Raw genomic sequence first — 18586 nt, 5'->3', positions numbered from 1 at the left:
GGCAATTTCAGACAGAAAAGCAGATATCCCTATTGCACTATAATTAATTAGTTTAGTCCTCACAGTCTTTATAGATTATAAAAAGAAGGCTGAAACTCTTGCTTCAAAAACAAAACACAAACAAAACAAACAAAAAAACCCCGAAACAACATTAAAAGACCTCCAAAACAAAACAAACAAATAGCAAAGGATCTGTCTAGTATCTTCCAATCGGGTTTGTAGGTTCTTCTGTCTGAAGCTGTGGTCTATGCTAGACAGCAAGTTAGATCAAATTATCTCACAAACCTTCTAGCATCAAGTCAGATTAATCCATGAATTTTGAAAACATTCATTTTAGTTTACAGCTGATTGAGGAAAAGAAAACCCAGCACAAATGAACATACAAGTTCTCTGAGGAGATGAGAAAACTATGACTAACAATCTATATCTGAACCAAAGGAGAGCTGTAGTTGCCAAAATCTCCCTGGCTCCCACTCTCCCTACATTTAAGAGACAGCTAAGCTGATGAAGTAGTATTTCCTTTCCTGTACATGATGGGGTTCCACATATCAAAGAAAATATCTTTTCACTACTTAACAGTTCAAGGAAAACTTATCACATGATATGGATCTAGTACTGGAATCTAGGAAAACCTGCTTATCTTGATCCACAAGTTCACAGAAAATACCTTCTGATATCTTCATTCAAAAATATTTTTATCCATGGATGTTATTCCACCACTAAATCAGAGTACATTTTGACAGACACCTGACTCTTGTACATCTGAAGTACAGCCTACACCTTACCTGGATGGTTTTGCTGATATGCAATTGCAGGTGAATATATCCTCATGTCACCCCTAATAATTGCAAGATTGGAGAAAAACACGAATAGAACACTCCTATTATTAAATGCTAGAATAGTATTTTTTCCTTTTAATTTAATATCTTTTAAGCTTCCAATGATGTCTGTTGTGAAGCAGCAATGTTCTGTAGGGAGGAATCTGCATGCTGAGCCATTAGTCCAGTACTACACATCTCCCCTGCTCAGGACCTTCTGAAGAGTCTGTGAACTATAAAGTTTGCTGTTTTGTAACAGTGTTATCTGTGCAGGAAAGGATAGTGCCACTCCTACAACCCCTGTCCTATTGAGCATTAGCAATAGGGATTGCAAAAATAACAGAACCATCTACAAGCTGCTTCCACAGTCCAGCTCACTTACTCCCTCGTTTCTTCTTTAAACCAGCCAGGTAGTTAAAAAACAAAAAGGCACAAAATCAAGATGGTGGATTTGGGCAGGACTGTTAGTAGCTAGGTTTTCATGTTGTTACAAATTCCAAATATTCACTTACCAAACTACAGCTAAAACTCACCTTATTGCATTGATCTAGAAACAAAAGATCCAACTCCAAGAGTGCCTCTGCTATAGAGGCACAATGTTAGATGCCACTGCAGCCCATAAAGCAGATCTTTGGACTTTCTCTGGTCACACTCATGGCAAATGATGGGAATTGCTCTTTTCCTAAGCCAGCCACAGTGAGTGTTGTGGTCACCAGCAGAAAGCCCCCACAAGTCTCCAGAGCTCCCACTGCCACACTTGGATCAACCTGATTTATATTCTCTCATACCCACCATGTCTCTTCATTTATTCTTTAATTTCCTACCAAACACGACAGGCCAGAGTCCTGTTCTTGTATGTGCCTGCAATTATCTTTAAACTCCACATTGTTGTAAATGTGATCCTTTCATTAATTTATGTAAATAGGACCTTGGCCAATGATTTGGCTGTTATTTATGAATGAATCATGCTGCTTTGAGTGGCTGGATATATTTAACTCCCATTAATTTGTTCAAAATAGCTACTAATGGGTTTCTTTAGCTTATGACTCTTGTAACAAAAGGCAAAAGGATGATTGGATTTGCATGGGGAGGGCCTGGGTAACCCTTTCAGTTACTAATCAGTGACCATCTTCTAAATACACTGCACTTCAAGTTACTTCAAGTGATTTTAAGGCAGTAGCAGGTTAACAGCTCAAGACAAAAAATGCAGGCTTCAGTTGGCCTCAGCCAACAGCACTGAACCATTTCTGGAAACTATTTGTTTTCACTTTCTTTTGAGTGAAAGGAATGCTGTTAAAATTGCAATTCTAAAAAAAACAGAGGCTCTGAGCCCAAACTGAGAGTAGTAATATAAATAAGTTCAAATCCAGCAACGATTTGTTAGAGGGAGTAGCTAAATGTAAAGGTTTCAAGAGAAACATGCTACTCACCATGGTATAGATCCACTGCTTTTATGATTCAGAAATACTTTCCATTAAAAAGTTGCATACTTGGAAGATTTTATTGTATACTTGGAGAATTTTACATGTGTAAAGTGCTGCTGAAGTTTTTATAGTATGTAATGAGATCTGTTCTGCAGAAAAATGTTATTTTTTACATCCAGAATCTCTTGCTAGCTGCTGTCAACATCATGCAGCTGCTGTTATCATCATCTTGTCTTTGACCTGGGGTTCCATCATGCTCCTTTGTAGCTCTGGCTCCTCTTTGCTGTACCACACAGACCCTCACTGCTTTCAGTCTCAGGTCAGGAAGGTCCTGGTGTTTCACCCCTTGCTGTCAGCAGCAGCTCCAGCTCCCTCCTTCAGAGGTGCCCCTGGGGGCTGTACAAGCTTGCTGGGCTCTGCTGAACAGCCTGATAACACCCATGTGCTAGGAACCTGCCTCTCCCATACCTAGTCTTCTGCCTATAGTGATCTTGTGAAATCTAAATTTCAAGAACTCTGCATCAGTGACTTTGTTTCTCATTCACAAGTGTCTGCACAGATCAGTTTCCACCCATTTTCCTTGTTGCCCAAGTAAATGTACTACATTCTAGCAACTGTTTGATATTGTTTATAGCACTATTCTGAATGAAAAAGCCAGTGTTGATCGATGTTAATAGAGATATTAGCTTGTATTTCAGTTCAATTGGGAGATCTCTGCTTTTAGACTTTTCCTGCACAAATACTGGAAACACTCCTACTGGAAAATATATGGCAATATTTGCTCAAAGTTTGTTGTTTTAGCAGACACCCCTGCCAGTGTAACATTTTGACTGGAAATAACCATGGTAACAAATGCAGAAGGCTAACAAGCACAAAGAGTTCAAATTTTTTCAACTACCCCTGTCCTGGCCTACTTCTTGTATGTATATTAAAAATCCTTTTAGGATAACAAAAGCTGTTTAATTTTTTTTTTTTCAGTCATTACTAAATTAATTTTTCTTTCTTTCTGGGATTTAAAGTGAGATGAGACCTCCTGGTAGGACTGAGAAGAATATTTAGAGCTTTTGATTCCCACCCCTTAGGATGCTGGGAATGCTGATGAAGAGAGGAAACACTCTGTGTGGATTCTGATATACCAAAATTAAGAAGTTGTTCTTGACCGAACACAGGAATGCAAAGTCTGTCTTGTATTTTGTCCCTCATTAATTAAATGCAATTGTTTTTTAAAAAATTGTATGTTTCCACTTGAAGTTTCCCATAGATGGTTCTTGTAGAAGCTGAGGATTTGACCTAACCTAGTTTTGCATAACATATGAGGCTGTCTTAACCCCATATGTGCACTGGTACCTAAAAGTGACATGTGTGGATGTTGTGGAATGTGTCAGGAGAGAGAGGTAGCAGTTCACAACAGTCTGAGGCCAGCCTGTGGCTTTGAGCTTCGTGTGACTCTACTGAGTCAAGCGTGGCCCTTGTGCCAGAGCTGTATCACAGGTGTTAGTGACTTCAGCCTTTTAGCTGTAGAGGGAAATCAGGAACCATGAGGGACTGCTGAAAGTAGAGTTTCCTTGTGGGATGCAGCTGTGTTGTCCCACCAAGGGCCAGTGGAATCCCCTGAGTGCTCTCAGTGTGTTCCTGCCAGAGCAGCCAGCACACACACTGCATCCCCTGCTCGCTGGGGTAGCTAGGGCTTGGCAAGCCTGATCCAGTGTTAGCCAAGCTCTGCTTCCTGAGACTTCAGCTGTCTGGCCCATCCCAGTGTGACAGTGGATGCAATTAAAGCAATGTGGCCAGTGGCAGGGCAGGAGTGACACATCCATCGTGCCACCCTTGCTGACACTCTGCTCCTAGCAGGGTCGGCATTTGCAGCCAGTGCTCCTGCAGGGAGCTCTGGGCTGGTGCTCCAATTCACACCAGTGGATCTAAAGCAAGGCTCACCAGGACTGCTTTGCCTCCTCCCTGGCCCTCAGGATGCTCACACAAACAGGACTGTAAGGACTGTTCCAAACAGCACCTCTTGTTCACAGGACACTGCTCCTGAACAGCCCAAGACAGAGCTGCTCTGCAAGCCCCAAGTGACCCTGGTCAGCTCTCCCACATAGGCTGGTTACAAGCATTTGCAGACCATTCTATCCTATATCTATTTCATGTGGAAATTTGAATGATCTTTTGGCCATCACTTATTTTTCTTCGAAGGGGACTTGATCCCAGAAAAAGTTGAGCGAACACCATGAAAATTGATTCTGGATATTGGCAAGCAGAATAAGAGGAAACAAAAAGATACTTACAAAAAGTACCTGACTTTTTATTATTTTTTGCCTAACCAGAAGCTGCTAAACAAGAAGTTTCCAGAAGACTCCAAAACATGAAGTCAAACTAATATGACTAAGCACCCTTACTTTGGTATTTATCTCAATTTCAAAATACTTCAATCATTAGCACCTGAAAAGTAACCCAGCTATGAAACCCTGCCGTACTGTGTAACTGCTCTTTGATGAAAATTACACCACACCTTATTAATCCCTTGCGGGGGCAGGGCGGGGGAAGAAAAAAAAGAAAGAAATCTCCTTTAACTAAAGCCTGGAATGACTCGCAGCCAAACAGATGACACTTCAGCAAGAATGCCTGAGTACAGTACACTTCACAGTTCATCTTGCTATTAGTCATACTTGAAAACTGTCTTTTAAACTAGCATTTAATGCGTGTGTCCACTACACAGCTCCAGGATTAATCTTCTCAAATACAGATTTCCCTGAATAGGCATCATGTTTTCCACAGTCTCATGACATTAATCAAACATCACTACCTGCAAACTCCATACCTCCCAAATACAAGCCAGGTTTGTGAGTCAGCTCCACACACTGTAATACGATCAAAGCAAGACAAGTATGGCACTTCAAAAGCTCACTTGCAGGAAATCTGAGAGTAAAACCAACTAAAATACTTTATCCAGATACTAGATAAAGTGAAAGCAATATTTAGTATCCCAGACTGATTTTGCTGAGTATGTTTCAACATTGAACAGAGCTCAGAACTGCAGGGTATTAAGTATCTGTTGTATAATTTTTTTTTTCTGAACAATATTCAAACATACAATAGTTCAACATGGCAATCATAGAAAACAGGTTACAATCACTAAAATATTACCAAAACACTGATACTGTAGCAGCTTATGCAAATGCAAGTTGCATTTACATTACCCTTCATCATGAAGAAGATTCTTGTCCCCAAAGTGATACAACCAATATATTTCCATTTTTAATTTGTATTCTTGCACGTTTAAGCTATGTTTTCTTTCTGTTGATATACCTTGTCTCTGTTCCTTTGCAAGGTTTCAACTTACAAATGACTAAACTTATGACTGAATGCTGAATACATTGTCCTTACCATTATGTTAAATCACGTTACTTTTAGAAGTGGATTGGTGGTATGACTAAGAGAGCAGAGTTTGTTTTTCCATTCTATTCTCCAGTATATAGTCAAAATTCCCTTTCTGTCATGCAAGGCAGTTTACACCAGTACTATCTGTGAAAAGCAAGCTCAAAAGGTAAAGAAAAAATTATTCAGACTCTAAAAAGCAAAACAATAGTTTCAAACATACTTTTTAAACATGTAATCCGTTCTGCTTACTGGCAAGTTTTAAAAGCTACAGTCCTGATTTCAGCTTTTTACCTCCTGTAAGTATATAAATTTAGAAGCAATGCAAACTTTCTTCCTTTTACAGAGAAAGTTTTCAAATTATTAAACCAACACAACAGATTTTAAAGGTTTGCAAAAGCTTGTACTACTTGCTGTTAGGAGAAATAGTCAAGCTACTGTTGTTCTTCTTTTTGATGAAAAATTGAACCATGGTATTCACAATCTAGTTTTCTTTTCACAGGTAACTCCTAAGGACATTAGTCAGTTATTCAGGGTATGTAATTACTCTGTCAGCTCTCTAGTTATTAAAGCAATCCAATAACGTTTTTAATACAGGCAAGTTTAATATTAATTGAACTCTTCTTGACCAAGCAAGCTGTGCAATATAATAAAAGCTTCCCTTTGCATGTACCACAAGGCAGAGAGCTGTCAGAGCCCACAGTTATTAAACATGACACCAGTTATAATTGCTTTGTAGTATCACATGCACTGGGGTAATCTTCTCTCTGTGACCTGTATCATATAAAACAGCTAAGAAATTTTCAGGTAGTTTTCTGCATTAGGTGATCCTTTTGTATTTCTACTGGCAATACTTTTTATGCTATAGTAGTTGACACACCAGGGTTTTTCCAAAGGTGACAGTTTCTCAGTGGCAGTACAAACTCACATGAGAATTCTCAGCCTTGTGAAGTGTTCAGGAAGGTGCCAGCAGCCCCAGCACTGTCCTGCTGCAATATCAAGATGCTCTAGGGGGTTTAGCAGGAACCTCCACATCCTCCACAGTAATGGCCATGAGAGTCACTAGGTTGGAAATGGAAGTGTTGTCTAACCCATTGCATAAGAAAAAGGGAATTTATTATAGCAAAATCCAAAACATGTAATGGAAGCATGAATTCTATATAATTAACCAGTAGTAATTAATTTTCAAGCCAGAGGTTCCTGCAGACACTTAACACGGTTTATGCTGCCCTTACAGGATTTCACATTTTTCTCTTCTGTTGCTGTTCTGTGCTCCCTTCTGAAAATACTACACTAAAAAAAAACTTAACAAAATTTTTCATAGTCCCTTTCCCTTTCAGCTATGCAAAGGTGTTCAGCTTTTTTTAATTTTCAGAGACACATTTTTTCTCTTTAAAGCCAAAAAGCAGAGGGGGAGCATTAAGGGGAAATAGCAGTTATGGCTATAGCTTATTTCAGGGATTCTGTCTCTGAGACATTTAAAAAATACAGAAAAGGAATGAGAATACATAGGTTCTTCCTTCCTGATATTTCCTTTCTATTTCCCAAAAGCAGTGGTTTTGTCTTTAGCTGGTAAAAGTAGGCAACAGAGAAAGAAAAATGCAACCAATACAAAGACTACAATGTCTCTTTACTGTCTTTTCAGGTGCTTTTCTTATTCCTTACATCCTCTTCTTAATCATTGCTGGAATGCCCCTGTTCTATATGGAATTAGCACTGGGACAATATAACCGAGAAGGGGCTGCCACTGTGTGGAAAATCTGTCCAGTTTTCAAAGGTGAGTGTTCCTCTGCTCCCTTGAACAGCCCCTGAGCCCCACACACGTGTGACCAAAAACAACGTAAACATCTCCCATCTTTCACAGACAATGTGGTATTTGGTGACCTTTCCCCAACCCTTGAAGTCAGAAGCCTTTATGTTATCAAAGGTGAAGCAAAAATGGGAAAAACCACAGAAATCATCTTCAGGGTGATTGTTGGCTGAGTGTAAAAGGAATAATGAGCAGGAGCATTTCAGCCCTGCCCTCCCTTTCCCCTGTGTATTGGGGAGTGGGAAGAACTGGATATCTCCAGGTGGAGGGAGGGGTTTGCCAATCCAAACATTGGAAATACCAAATTCCATCCAGGTTGGTTCAGCCCTGTCCTCCCCATTGACTAAGGCAACCACTACTCCATTCAGGGCATGCAGCTTTCTCTGCAGAAGCCAACATACCAGAGCTGCAACACTAAAATGGAGTTGTGAGGACTGCAGGTTCTGCTAGACTTGTAATATCTCAGTGTTCTGTGGTATCTCTCTACCTCATTTTTCCTGCCTGTGAAGTGGAAGCAATGTTTCTGATAGTTTTGTAAAGTGTCTTTCAGATTTAGCAATGAAAAGCATTTATTAAAATCTGAACATTATTACTATTGAGTGTTTTTCATGAGGATTAACTCTCCAGCATCACTGAATAATAGGCTGTGGAGTGTTGTTTGTGCATTGTATCATTCTGCAAGGAAAAAATAGTTTAGGGGCTTTAGGGTGTTTGGCTTTGATCAGGAAATGATCAATGTGAAAGAAGCCATAGGTGTTCTATACATGAAACAAATATTTGTTAAGGAACCCCAAGAATTTTTTAAGCATTGCTTGCCAGCAAAAATTGTTACTTCCTTTGTATGTATACCAGACTGTATCTAAAACCTTACGCAAAAGCCTTTTCAACACAGAGACATCTGAAATTAAACCAGGCAAGCTCAGCTTAAAATTCAGATCATGTTCATCCTGGGACTGACAAAAGCTGAGGAGCTTAACAATAGCAATCCAGACTTGATAGATCTGCTGCTTGGATATAGGTTACACTGAGTAAATGTTAGTCTTCTTTCTCAAAATACAGCTTTCCTCTTCAAGCAGTCTAGTGCCGCACAACAAGAAAAGTGAAGAGGGTTTTTCTCACCACTCAAACCCAAAACTCACAGCAAAATCAGCGATATAACAAAAACCAAGTAAGCTAGCTAATAAAATAATGTGCCTCAAAATTATTAAATTAATTAATATAGATTTGCCTAGTCCTTCTATAATCCCTCATGGGAGACAAAATTCATCCCAGCACCCAGGAACCTCAGTACCTCTGCTCAAAAAAAAATCCCTTTGGTATTATTTATATGCCTTTGGATGACAATCAGGATTTTGAAAACCTAAATGTAAAAATTAGACCTTCAGGATCTCAAAGCATTTGAGGCAAATACCACTGTGCTCAGAGGTATTCTGTGTTGACTTCAGGATTGAAAAGATTATGAGAAAGGAAAATAGAATTTATTTCATGTATATTCTTGTTGACATTCCAGCTATGTTTTTAAGCTGACATTTTCAATGTGGACTAAACATACATTACTGTTGATTTTTAAGGTTTCTTATTACAAGAATATAGAATAGCATAAGTTATTTGATTCTCAAAAAGTAATAAGCATTGAGACATATTTGCACCTCAGTATAAACTCAGGACTTTAAAAGTTTTGGCTAAAACCTCTGATAACATGCAAACACATTTTACTGCTAATGCTTTGGAGTTGTTTCTGGGACAACTCAAACCTCTCACTCAAAAGAAAAGTACACAGTCTACACAAATTTATAACAGCTTCTCTAAATGAACAGCACTATAGTTCTAATTTTAGCTATGAATATTATTGCCATGAACTCTAAGCACTCTACTTCTAATGAGATGCTATCATAACACATGCAATTACAAATATACCCTGTAACCTTTGTAACATAGTCTGTTTTCATCCCTGCATTTTTTTTCCAGGGTCTATTTTAGACTGTGGGTGGTGCAGCATTGCTTTTAAGAAAACCTAGAAACATAAGAGCAAATTCATTCCTGAACATTCTCAAGATCACAGAGAAGAGCTATTTAAAACAAATTCGATCCAGTATTTTTAAATCTTGATATTAAACATCTCTCATTGCCCTCCTGGACTGGAGGAATTTGAGGAAAACTTTTTTAAACAACAATCATCTAATTTTAGTCTTTAATGTATTACCCACACTTAGTGTTTTAACATTCACCTAATACCTAAGAATTATTCTTTTGGGGGATTCCTCACTCCTCTCCATTCTATTGATCACTAGAGTTTGAGTGTTCAAGTATTAGATTCATTTGAGTTCCAAGGATTTGAAAATACTGTTTCATTTTTACTTTCACAATTATTTCCCCGTTGTTAGGGATGAGCAAACTGCTTTATGGATTAAAAGCCTCCTGCAGAGCAAAGAGTAACTTTTGTACATGCAGCAGTCTTTGAACTGCCAACTCCTTCAGGGTCAGCATCTGTTCCTTATGCAAATTTTCAACCAGGATTAATACAGTGTTTGCTACTTCCTTTCTTTATGAAGAAATAAGAAAGCATAATACCCTCCAACTGCTAGGTCTCCAATACAAAACATATAACTGAAGAAAACTAGAAGTAAAGGTTTGCACCTTGTTGCTGTGACAGTATCCAATGTGACAGGGATGACATTCATAAAATAACTGTGGTCCCCACCTTTTATATGCAGTACATAGAACTCTGAGGGAGAATTCAGAGAACAAAGCTGCACATGCAGTAAAGAAAGAATGATTGAATTCAAGGCAAAGCAAGATTCCTGAGCAATTCTGCCAAACAACTTGTATTGGGCTCCAACATTAGTACCAAAATTTCCTCCCTAAGTGTTGGAAAATGTTGATTTTCATGAGGAGAATGTGCAACTTTCTGGGGAGCTCTTGCTAAAGAGACTCTCCAGCCACACTTCATGATACACTAAATTACAAAGCAAGTGTTCAAAGTCAGAAAAAAATGCTTACAGTCTGAATTCTGTAGTCCTGCAGAGATAGTAAAAAGGGTTAAATGTCATACACAGTTAAGCCCCAGCCTGATATTCACCAAGTTTTATAGGCATGCCCAGAAACCACCTGGAGACCTTGGTGGAACAGCACAGACTGTTTCATGCATGATTGGGAGCCAGGTACTGATGGAAGACAATCCAGAGAGTAGTAAATGAGAAAGAAACAAGAGAGGGATCAGTGTTTGTTCTAAACTAGTTCAGGGTGGGAACGTGAGGCATAGGGAAACTTCATTTAAGTGTCAAGCTTTACTTTTCCAAGAGAAGTTGCCAAGGTCCCTGACGTCATGAAGATGAAGTGAGTTTCACTCCTAACATGGGCTTGCAATCTTCTGTATTGGAAGCAAATCAGCAAAGGAGCTGTACAAGGACAAATTTTGACATTGCACTGCTTAATTTCTTTTTCTGACAAACAACTGGATTTGATAAAAGCCAGTCCTTTTCCAGAACCATTTCTGTAATTTTTTGTTTAGAGGTCAAGTACATCGTGTCCACATATGTGTATGCAAATGTCAAAAAATCCTTTTTATTGGTGTGAAGACCTAAAATGAATCTGCAATCATGTATGTTTGAGTTTAACTCCAGTGTTTGTGTACACTGTTGCATGTCAAATGCAATGTATAATCTAGTTCTCCTTTGTCCTTAGGTGTAGGCTATGCAGTGATACTCATAGCTCTTTACGTGGGTTTCTACTACAACGTTATCATAGCTTGGTCTCTGTATTATCTATTTTCATCATTCACATTCGAGCTTCCCTGGACAAACTGCCACAACAGCTGGAACAGCCCAAACTGTACAGATCCCAAACTCTTCAATGCATCAGTGCTTGGCAATGGTACTAAATACTCGAAGTACAAGCTCACTCCTGCAGCTGAATTTTATGAGTAAGTGTTGACCTGACTTTGCTATTTCTTCAAAATTCTATGTTTAAGGGACTTTCCTCTTGAAAGTAAAATAATTTGTCTCCAGCCTCTAGAATGAGAATCAGAAGATTAAGGTTAAAATGGAGCTGTAATATTGGTCGGTATTCCTGGGTCAATAAGATTTTTGCCTCTGTGATCTTTGGTTTCTCCTGTACCAATGCAGTGCTTGATACTGAGCAAAATGGAATTGGACAAGACACAAATCCTCTCTATGAGCCACTTTCGTTTGCACCAGCTTTGCTAGGGAAAGGAAACACAGCAATATTCTGACAGAGATGATTGCATGCCAAACTGAGCTGAGTTTAAGGCTTTAAAATAACCATTTGTTCACTGATTTGGACTGTTTCTCTACTCACAAAATATTTCAGAGCAGCAACAGACCTCTGTTCCAGTGCTTCAATAGTTCAATGAAGTGAGATGAAACACTGAGCAGGAGGAAAGAGCCAGGTTATAGAAAGACAGACTTTTACCAGTGCCTAAGCAAAAGAGTGTTCTACAACATGGGCTGAGACAGGCAAAAGCACACTCAAATCAAACAGCTGGAAACGATCCTTAAAGGTTTATAAATTAACAACTGAACTATAGAACAAAGATACCAATCTCTGTATAAATATTTTCATCATGGACTTAGCAGGGTAAATTGGGATTTGATGAGGAGAAAGAAAGAGGATGAGCATCAAGCTATTGAATTAGCTGTTGATTTAATCTGAAGAATGAATTAATTAATATTTTTGTGTTGGGAATAGAAGGATACCAGGGCACACACCTGCTAAGCAGTTAGTCCAACCCTGGAGAAACAAACACTGTTACCATAAATAACCAGTAGGTATCTTGGGGTCTCTGTTTATAGCTCTTTAACATTTGTGACCTCTGTTTCTTCTCTGAAGACAGCACAGTGAAAGATCAGTAGTGATACACAAACTGCTGGCAGGGGTTTGGGTAAATGAAACTCACTGCTTTGAAAACAAGATGGGGGCTTGAGTTCAAAGGAGCTCACTAAAATGGCAAATAATGACAGCTGTGAAATCTGCTGCCCTTACAATAAAAGGCTTAAGTCTCAGTAAAGTAAAATGCAATGCCTACACTCTTGCTTTGCCTTTTTATTATTTGAAATGGTTCTGTGCAACTTCTGCTGTCACACCATGCTTGGGTAATGATTTTGACTTTGTAGTGGGTGAGGTTGTGGTAGAAACAATTAATGATGTTTTTATTTGGTTCCACTGATCTGGGAAACAGCTCAATTAATGTTTGTTTGTACACTAGAACACAAAATATTATGGTTTTTTCCTCACCATAAAGTAGATTCAAGGTGCAGTGTTCAGAAGGCAAGAATAAAAATGGAATTTGACATTTCGTTATGCTTTGATCCTTGAATTTTGGGGCTGTAATTAGGTCACTAGGCCCTGCACTTACTAGTGACTAGATCACACTGCAAAAATGAGAAGTGTAACCACTTAACTAAAACACTCTATAACATCTGTTTTCCCAGCTGTAAAAACAGGGAATCACAAGGGGCATTATATTCACTTATCCAGTATTTGGATGAGCTCATCAGGTCCAGCTGTACAGCTCAGGTGTCGACCCAAGCTTTGTACAAAGTCTTAGTGTATTCAGATCCAACCTAATAAACTAAATCAGAAAACAATTTTTTTCTTATATCAAATAACCTAATTCATGCTCATGGTCTTCTTACAACAAGGAGAGTTGAATCTTTTGATTTATAAAGTTTCATATTCTGTGCCAGAGTCATAAAAGGAAATGGGAAGTGATACAGCTTAAATGTGGCTCTCTAGGTTGTTAGTTACATCAGAACACTCACACACAAACTTCTGGCCTCTGGTGGGCAGGCTGGGGGGAAACAGGGAGACCAGAAATACCAAACATTTATTGTGCAGTTGGAGAGTGAAAAGATGTACTTCCAAGACAGGTCTCAAGCAGAGAGCTGGTATGGTTATTCTGAAAAGACACAGACACTTCCTTTTGGGACATAATTCCTTCACTCCAAGCTGGCCTGACCATGAATTTATAGCTATTATTTATTTCCTAAAGCCCTGTAGCTGCCAGAGCTGACTGTCTCTATCTCCACCAGCACAGGAATAAACTATAGTGGGAGTATTGTGATGTGACAATTAATCAAATACTACAAGAAAGGCACCTCAAATTCAGCAGAAATATGCTGGTTTTTACTACTTATATTGAGTGAGAAAAGGGAAAATTTGCAACCTAGGCCAAATCTATCACTGTCCAGTGTCTGGCTGGAGGAAAAGCAGAGAGAAACCTCTAAGCCTCAGACTTGGAAGGAATAATTTCAAGTTGCAAATTCCATGCCAAGGCAATGACTGGAGAACCTTGAAGAACATATTTGGCTTTTGTTTTCAAGCCTCGAGAGCTGGGCAGAACTTAAGGTTGAAATGCTTCTACACTGAGGCCTTGTAGAGATTTTCATTTTACCAAGTCTGGTTTCAGTTGTCAAGGCCTAATTCAGGCCAAGGCACCACTGATGTCGTGGGGACAGCTTCTTACAACAGGAAGGAGCTCTACAATACTTCATTAGAGAGGCTTAAAATCAACTATGAAGTATTTTTACACTGTACACTTGGCAAACCAAGCTAAAATCTAATAACAACTGGGGCCTTTCTCCTAAGTAATAGCCAGACATAAAAGAAATCCAGTTAGGAATAAAATGCCAACTCCTCATTTCTTTAGGGACACACGTTACTTTAATTCCTTCCTTCTTCAGTGGTTTGGAATTGAACACAGAAAATGAAAGGAACCTTCTACCCTTTCCACACATGTTAAAATAATTCAATATAAACTTTTTCCTTTGGAAGAACAAAAGTGCATCACAAATAAAGTTCCCCTATCTACTCCATATTGCTCCTATATAAACACTATCTGAATGCAGGCAGGCATAATTTAATTTGTTCTCTTTCTTATGTCTGGAAAAAGTCTGTTACCATCTTGCTTTCATTTGTGCTGACAATTAAAAAACACTAGTTTGGAGGAACAAAAGCACTATTCTTCTCACAAGGTACCGTGCCTGCAAAAAATCATGATCTTTTGTAGAATCAAATTTTGGAATTTTTTTAGAAAAAGCTGGAAATGTCAACAAACATAGGGCTGCAGCTATTTCCCTTTGACAGTACTTTTTTCTCAGGGCTGTAATCCATTCTTTCTGCATGAGAAATTTTACAGGGAAAGTTTCATGCCAGATTCAGTAAAGGAAATTCACAGAATTCACAAGTCTGCCCAGCTGTGAGCAATTGCAAAAACCTACTTAAGAAAAGGAATGAAACCAAGATTCAGTCACGGCAGTCTACATTTGTCATATTTATGAATGTCATGCTTATGAAATTTATGAGAAGTGTGTGAATTAAGAACATCCTGAAAAAAAACTCTCACCTAATATAACAAAGGTTACTTTTATAGATCAGTGGATTTGTGCTTTAGGGTACAAGACTTCAGTGGAAATGCCACCCCAGGCAAAGGGTGCACGAAGTTCAGTATCACAGAAATGGATCACAGAAATTATCAACACAGTGGAACCCAAAGATGCAGGAACCCATCCCATTAAAAAACTGTGAAGCAACTTCTCCCAAAAGAGAAAACACCCCTTCAAAAGTCAGCATAAGCAATTCTGCCTATAAATGCCTATAAAAACTGAATCAGGCAAAAAGAACTACTAAGAATGGATAGCCCTGTAGTCTGCTAATCACATCTGGTCTTTCCATTCAGCTCTTCTGAAATTTTGGAGAGTCGTGAATGTGCTGAAGTGGGGCACGGTAGCCAAGGAGATCAGAATTGCTAAGTTAGTGGCAGAATAAAATTTTCAGTGCATTGAGATAAACATTCTCTGTATTATTGTGGTTCAAAAGGAAATTTCACCTGCAGTGGGGCAGCCCTGGATGTACAGACAGGCAGGGAATGAGATGCTGGAGAGCAGAGCTGTGGAAAGGCACCTGGGGGTCCTGGTGGAGGGCAAGCTGAACATGAGCCAGCAGGGCCCTGGCAGCCAGAGAGCACATCCAGGTCCTGGGGACATCCCACCAGCAGGGAGCCAGCTGGGCATGGCAGGGCACTGCTCTGCTCTGCTCTGTTCTGCTCTGGGGTGGCCTCACCTCGAGTGCTGAGGGCAGTTTTGGGCACCACAACACGAAAAGTTTATTAAAATGTTATAGAGCATCTAAAGGAAGACTGCAAAAATGATGAAGGGCTTTGAGAGAAAGATGTATGGGGAACAGCTGAGGTACCTTGGTCTGTTCAGCCTGGAAAAGAGGAGACTGAGGGGAGATCTCATTGCAGTCACAACTTCCTCATGAGGGGAAGAGCAGGGGCAGGCACTGATCTCTGCTCTGTGGTGACAGTGGCAGGACCTGAGGGAGTGGCTTGAAGTTGTGTCAGGGGAGGTTTTTGTGAGATAACAGGAAAAGGTTCTTCACCCATAGGGTTGCTGGCCATTGGAATAGGCTCCCCAAGGAACTGGTCACAGCCCAAACCTGCAAGAAGAATTTGGATAATGCTCTCAGGCATGGGAGGATATTTCTTGGAGATGTCCTATGGAGATGTAACACTTGTACTGAACAATCCTTGGGGGTCCCTTCCAACTCAGTATATTCTGTGATTAAATACAAATAATAACTTTGTATATGCCAGCAAGGGTGCCACTGGCAAATTATGTGATTCCCAAAATCTAGCTTGCAGTCCATTACACAGCTCCATTCTCCAACACAAGAGGGAGCTGAAATATCTAGAGAAAAGCCCAGATGCTGCAGCATCCCCTGGCATCCCCCTGGATTGTGCTCAGCACTCCAGGGTGGGGTGAAGCACACAGGGCTCAAGCACTGCACCTCAGATGGCCCAGCTGCCCTCCTGGGCTCTGGCTGTAGGACAGCACTGTCCCAGAGCCAGGATATCCTTCAGCATTGCAGCTGTGCCCACTCAGAGCTCTTTACAAAGCATCCAGAGGCACCCAAGCAGCTCAGACAGCACCCTGGGTATGGCAGAGCTGGGCCAGACCCTTCAGTGGAGCCCCTCTGCCCTCCAGCCCTGCACCCCCAGCCAGTCACAGGGAGCAGTCCCTGGTGTCCTGCCTGCTTGGAGCCAGCCCACACCCAGGCACAGGCTCTGTACCACAAACCCTGCCTCCCACTGCTGTGTGGACACAAACTGCCACAAAACTCCAGCTGAATGTAAGCAATGCTATTTGTGAAATAGAAATTCCTGGAGATTGGCAGACTCTGCAAATAGGGCTCTGTCCACATCAGCTGGATGCAGGCAGCCTAAACTTCCACAGGTAAAGGAAAACCACATTTCATGCTCTGAAGGAAGCTGGCAGCAGTGATGACTGAACTATGGTTGCCCAAATTTATAACACAGAAGATGCATGTAGAAGAGCTTTCTAATTGAGCACAATTATCATGCTTCAAATTGCCTTCTAAATTGAGTGTGCAATTTACTTTCTATAGATTGCACATTGTATACACTGACAGTTCTTTTAGCATCTTCAATCTACAATTTGCATTAAGTTTTAAATCATAAAAACATAGTCTATCTACCAGAATAGGGAATATAGTTTGGACCAGGACTATGTCTATTTATACTTTATCCATTTTGCTGATTCTTAGTTTATGCAAGCCATTTGGGCTTGATCTCATAAATATGACTACTAACCTTTAGAAGAACATAGATGTTCCTGGAAGTAGTTAATATGTTAACTAACAAATATATCTGTTAATTAACATACTAATTTACTGACAAGTGATGACATTTTTGAATTCTAAATCAATCTGATGCAAGGCATCTAAAATTTAGATAAGTGACGCCCTTCTATTGAGCACATCAAATTTAAGCAAGTAAATTTTGTCTCTAGTAAAAAGAGAAAGAATGAGCCTATGGAGCTGTGTAAACATATTTGGATCGAAAATGAAAATTATGATTGATTTTGGATTGAAAAATTGAGGTCTACTCCAAGAACTTAAACTTGATCTATTTATTCAAAATTTTCTAAATTTCCAGAAGATAATCACATGAATCTGTCCAGGGATGAATAATACATAAAGGTCCCTAGGAAGTGCCAGTCTCACAAAATTCTACAGAGAGTTCTGCACCTAAAACACTTAAATCCTGATTTCTGACTATGGCTTAAATGTGTTGGAGTGAAAATGATAGAAAGTAATTTTCAGATCACAACCCCTGGCGTTTCTTCTCTCCTGGTTTGGTTCTCTCTTTATGAGCAGATATTCACCACTTTCATAACAAGTATGTTCTTAGCAAAAGCCAAGCTCCTTTGCTTGAATCCCTGATTTCAAGTGCATGTAGTTTGAATCTTCATGCTGTTTTAATTAAAAATTTCTAGAGCTCTGACTAGAATATAAGAAAGCTTAAACAATTTATTTGTTTCTCTTGCATATTGTCCAGCATAATAAAATAGATCCCTGTTCTACTGTCAGCTCCATCTGTTAATGTTTATTCTCAGTCTTTTCCCATGTAACATTCTCTTCTGATTTTTGCTTGTATTTCTCATCTAATTTTATTCTTTTCTCAATAAAAACAATCTGCAACTAAAACACTAATTCTAATTGTCTTACTACCAATGTTTTTTCCTTTCTTTTTGACAAATTTAAATTCTGAGAGTTTATTTTGTTAGCAGAATTGGACAAACACCTCTCTACTTATGAAGCAAGAACTGCTTTCACAAACTTTTACTTACGACATGCTTAAGACATGCTCTGGACATGACAGAGAACAGAGGCTTCACAAAGCTCTGACAGCCAGTGATGCCAGCAGGCTTCTAGTGCTGTGGTGAAGCACCCATTCCTGCTGCCCACAGCATGAGAGGTGTAAAGCCTTTCCCCAGTGACCTGGCTTTGTTTTGTGTGTCTGGAATGCAGGCGAGGAGTGCTGCACCTGCACGAGAGCCGTGGAATCCACGACCTTGGCTTGCCCCGCTGGCAGCTTTCCCTCTGCCTCTTGGTGGTGGTAATCATTCTTTTCTTTAGTCTGTGGAAAGGAGTGAAGACTTCAGGAAAGGTAGAGATAATGTTGTCCTTCTGTCTTGGCTGCATTCTTTGTCTGCTTTAAGAAGTCTCCTCATTTTAGAGAGCAAGAAAATAAATCACTGATTTTGAGGCACCTTCAGGGACTAAAATATCACATCTCTTGTGTGATATTCCAACTGAAAATTTTATTAATGTACTAT

The 18586-nt window shown here is 39.6% G+C and overlaps 1 protein-coding gene across 1 annotated transcript in view; it reads left to right on the top strand.

The window, feature by feature from the left end:
- The window catches only part of SLC6A2 (solute carrier family 6 member 2), a 58224-nt gene that overhangs the window by 13111 nt on the left and 26527 nt on the right, over positions 1 to 18586 (top strand). The window contains exons 2-4 of the mRNA XM_079316065.1: positions 7263 to 7394; positions 11112 to 11349; positions 18279 to 18417. Coding sequence (XP_079172191.1) covers positions 7263 to 7394; positions 11112 to 11349; positions 18279 to 18417 — 509 coding nt within the window. The remainder of the gene's footprint in view (positions 1 to 7262; positions 7395 to 11111; positions 11350 to 18278; positions 18418 to 18586) is intronic.

This window comes from Erithacus rubecula (assembly GCF_903797595.1).
Source record: "Erithacus rubecula genome assembly, chromosome: 12".
NCBI classification, from domain to species: Eukaryota; Metazoa; Chordata; class Aves; order Passeriformes; family Muscicapidae; genus Erithacus; species Erithacus rubecula.
This window is presented reverse-complemented; position numbering and strand designations above follow the sequence as displayed.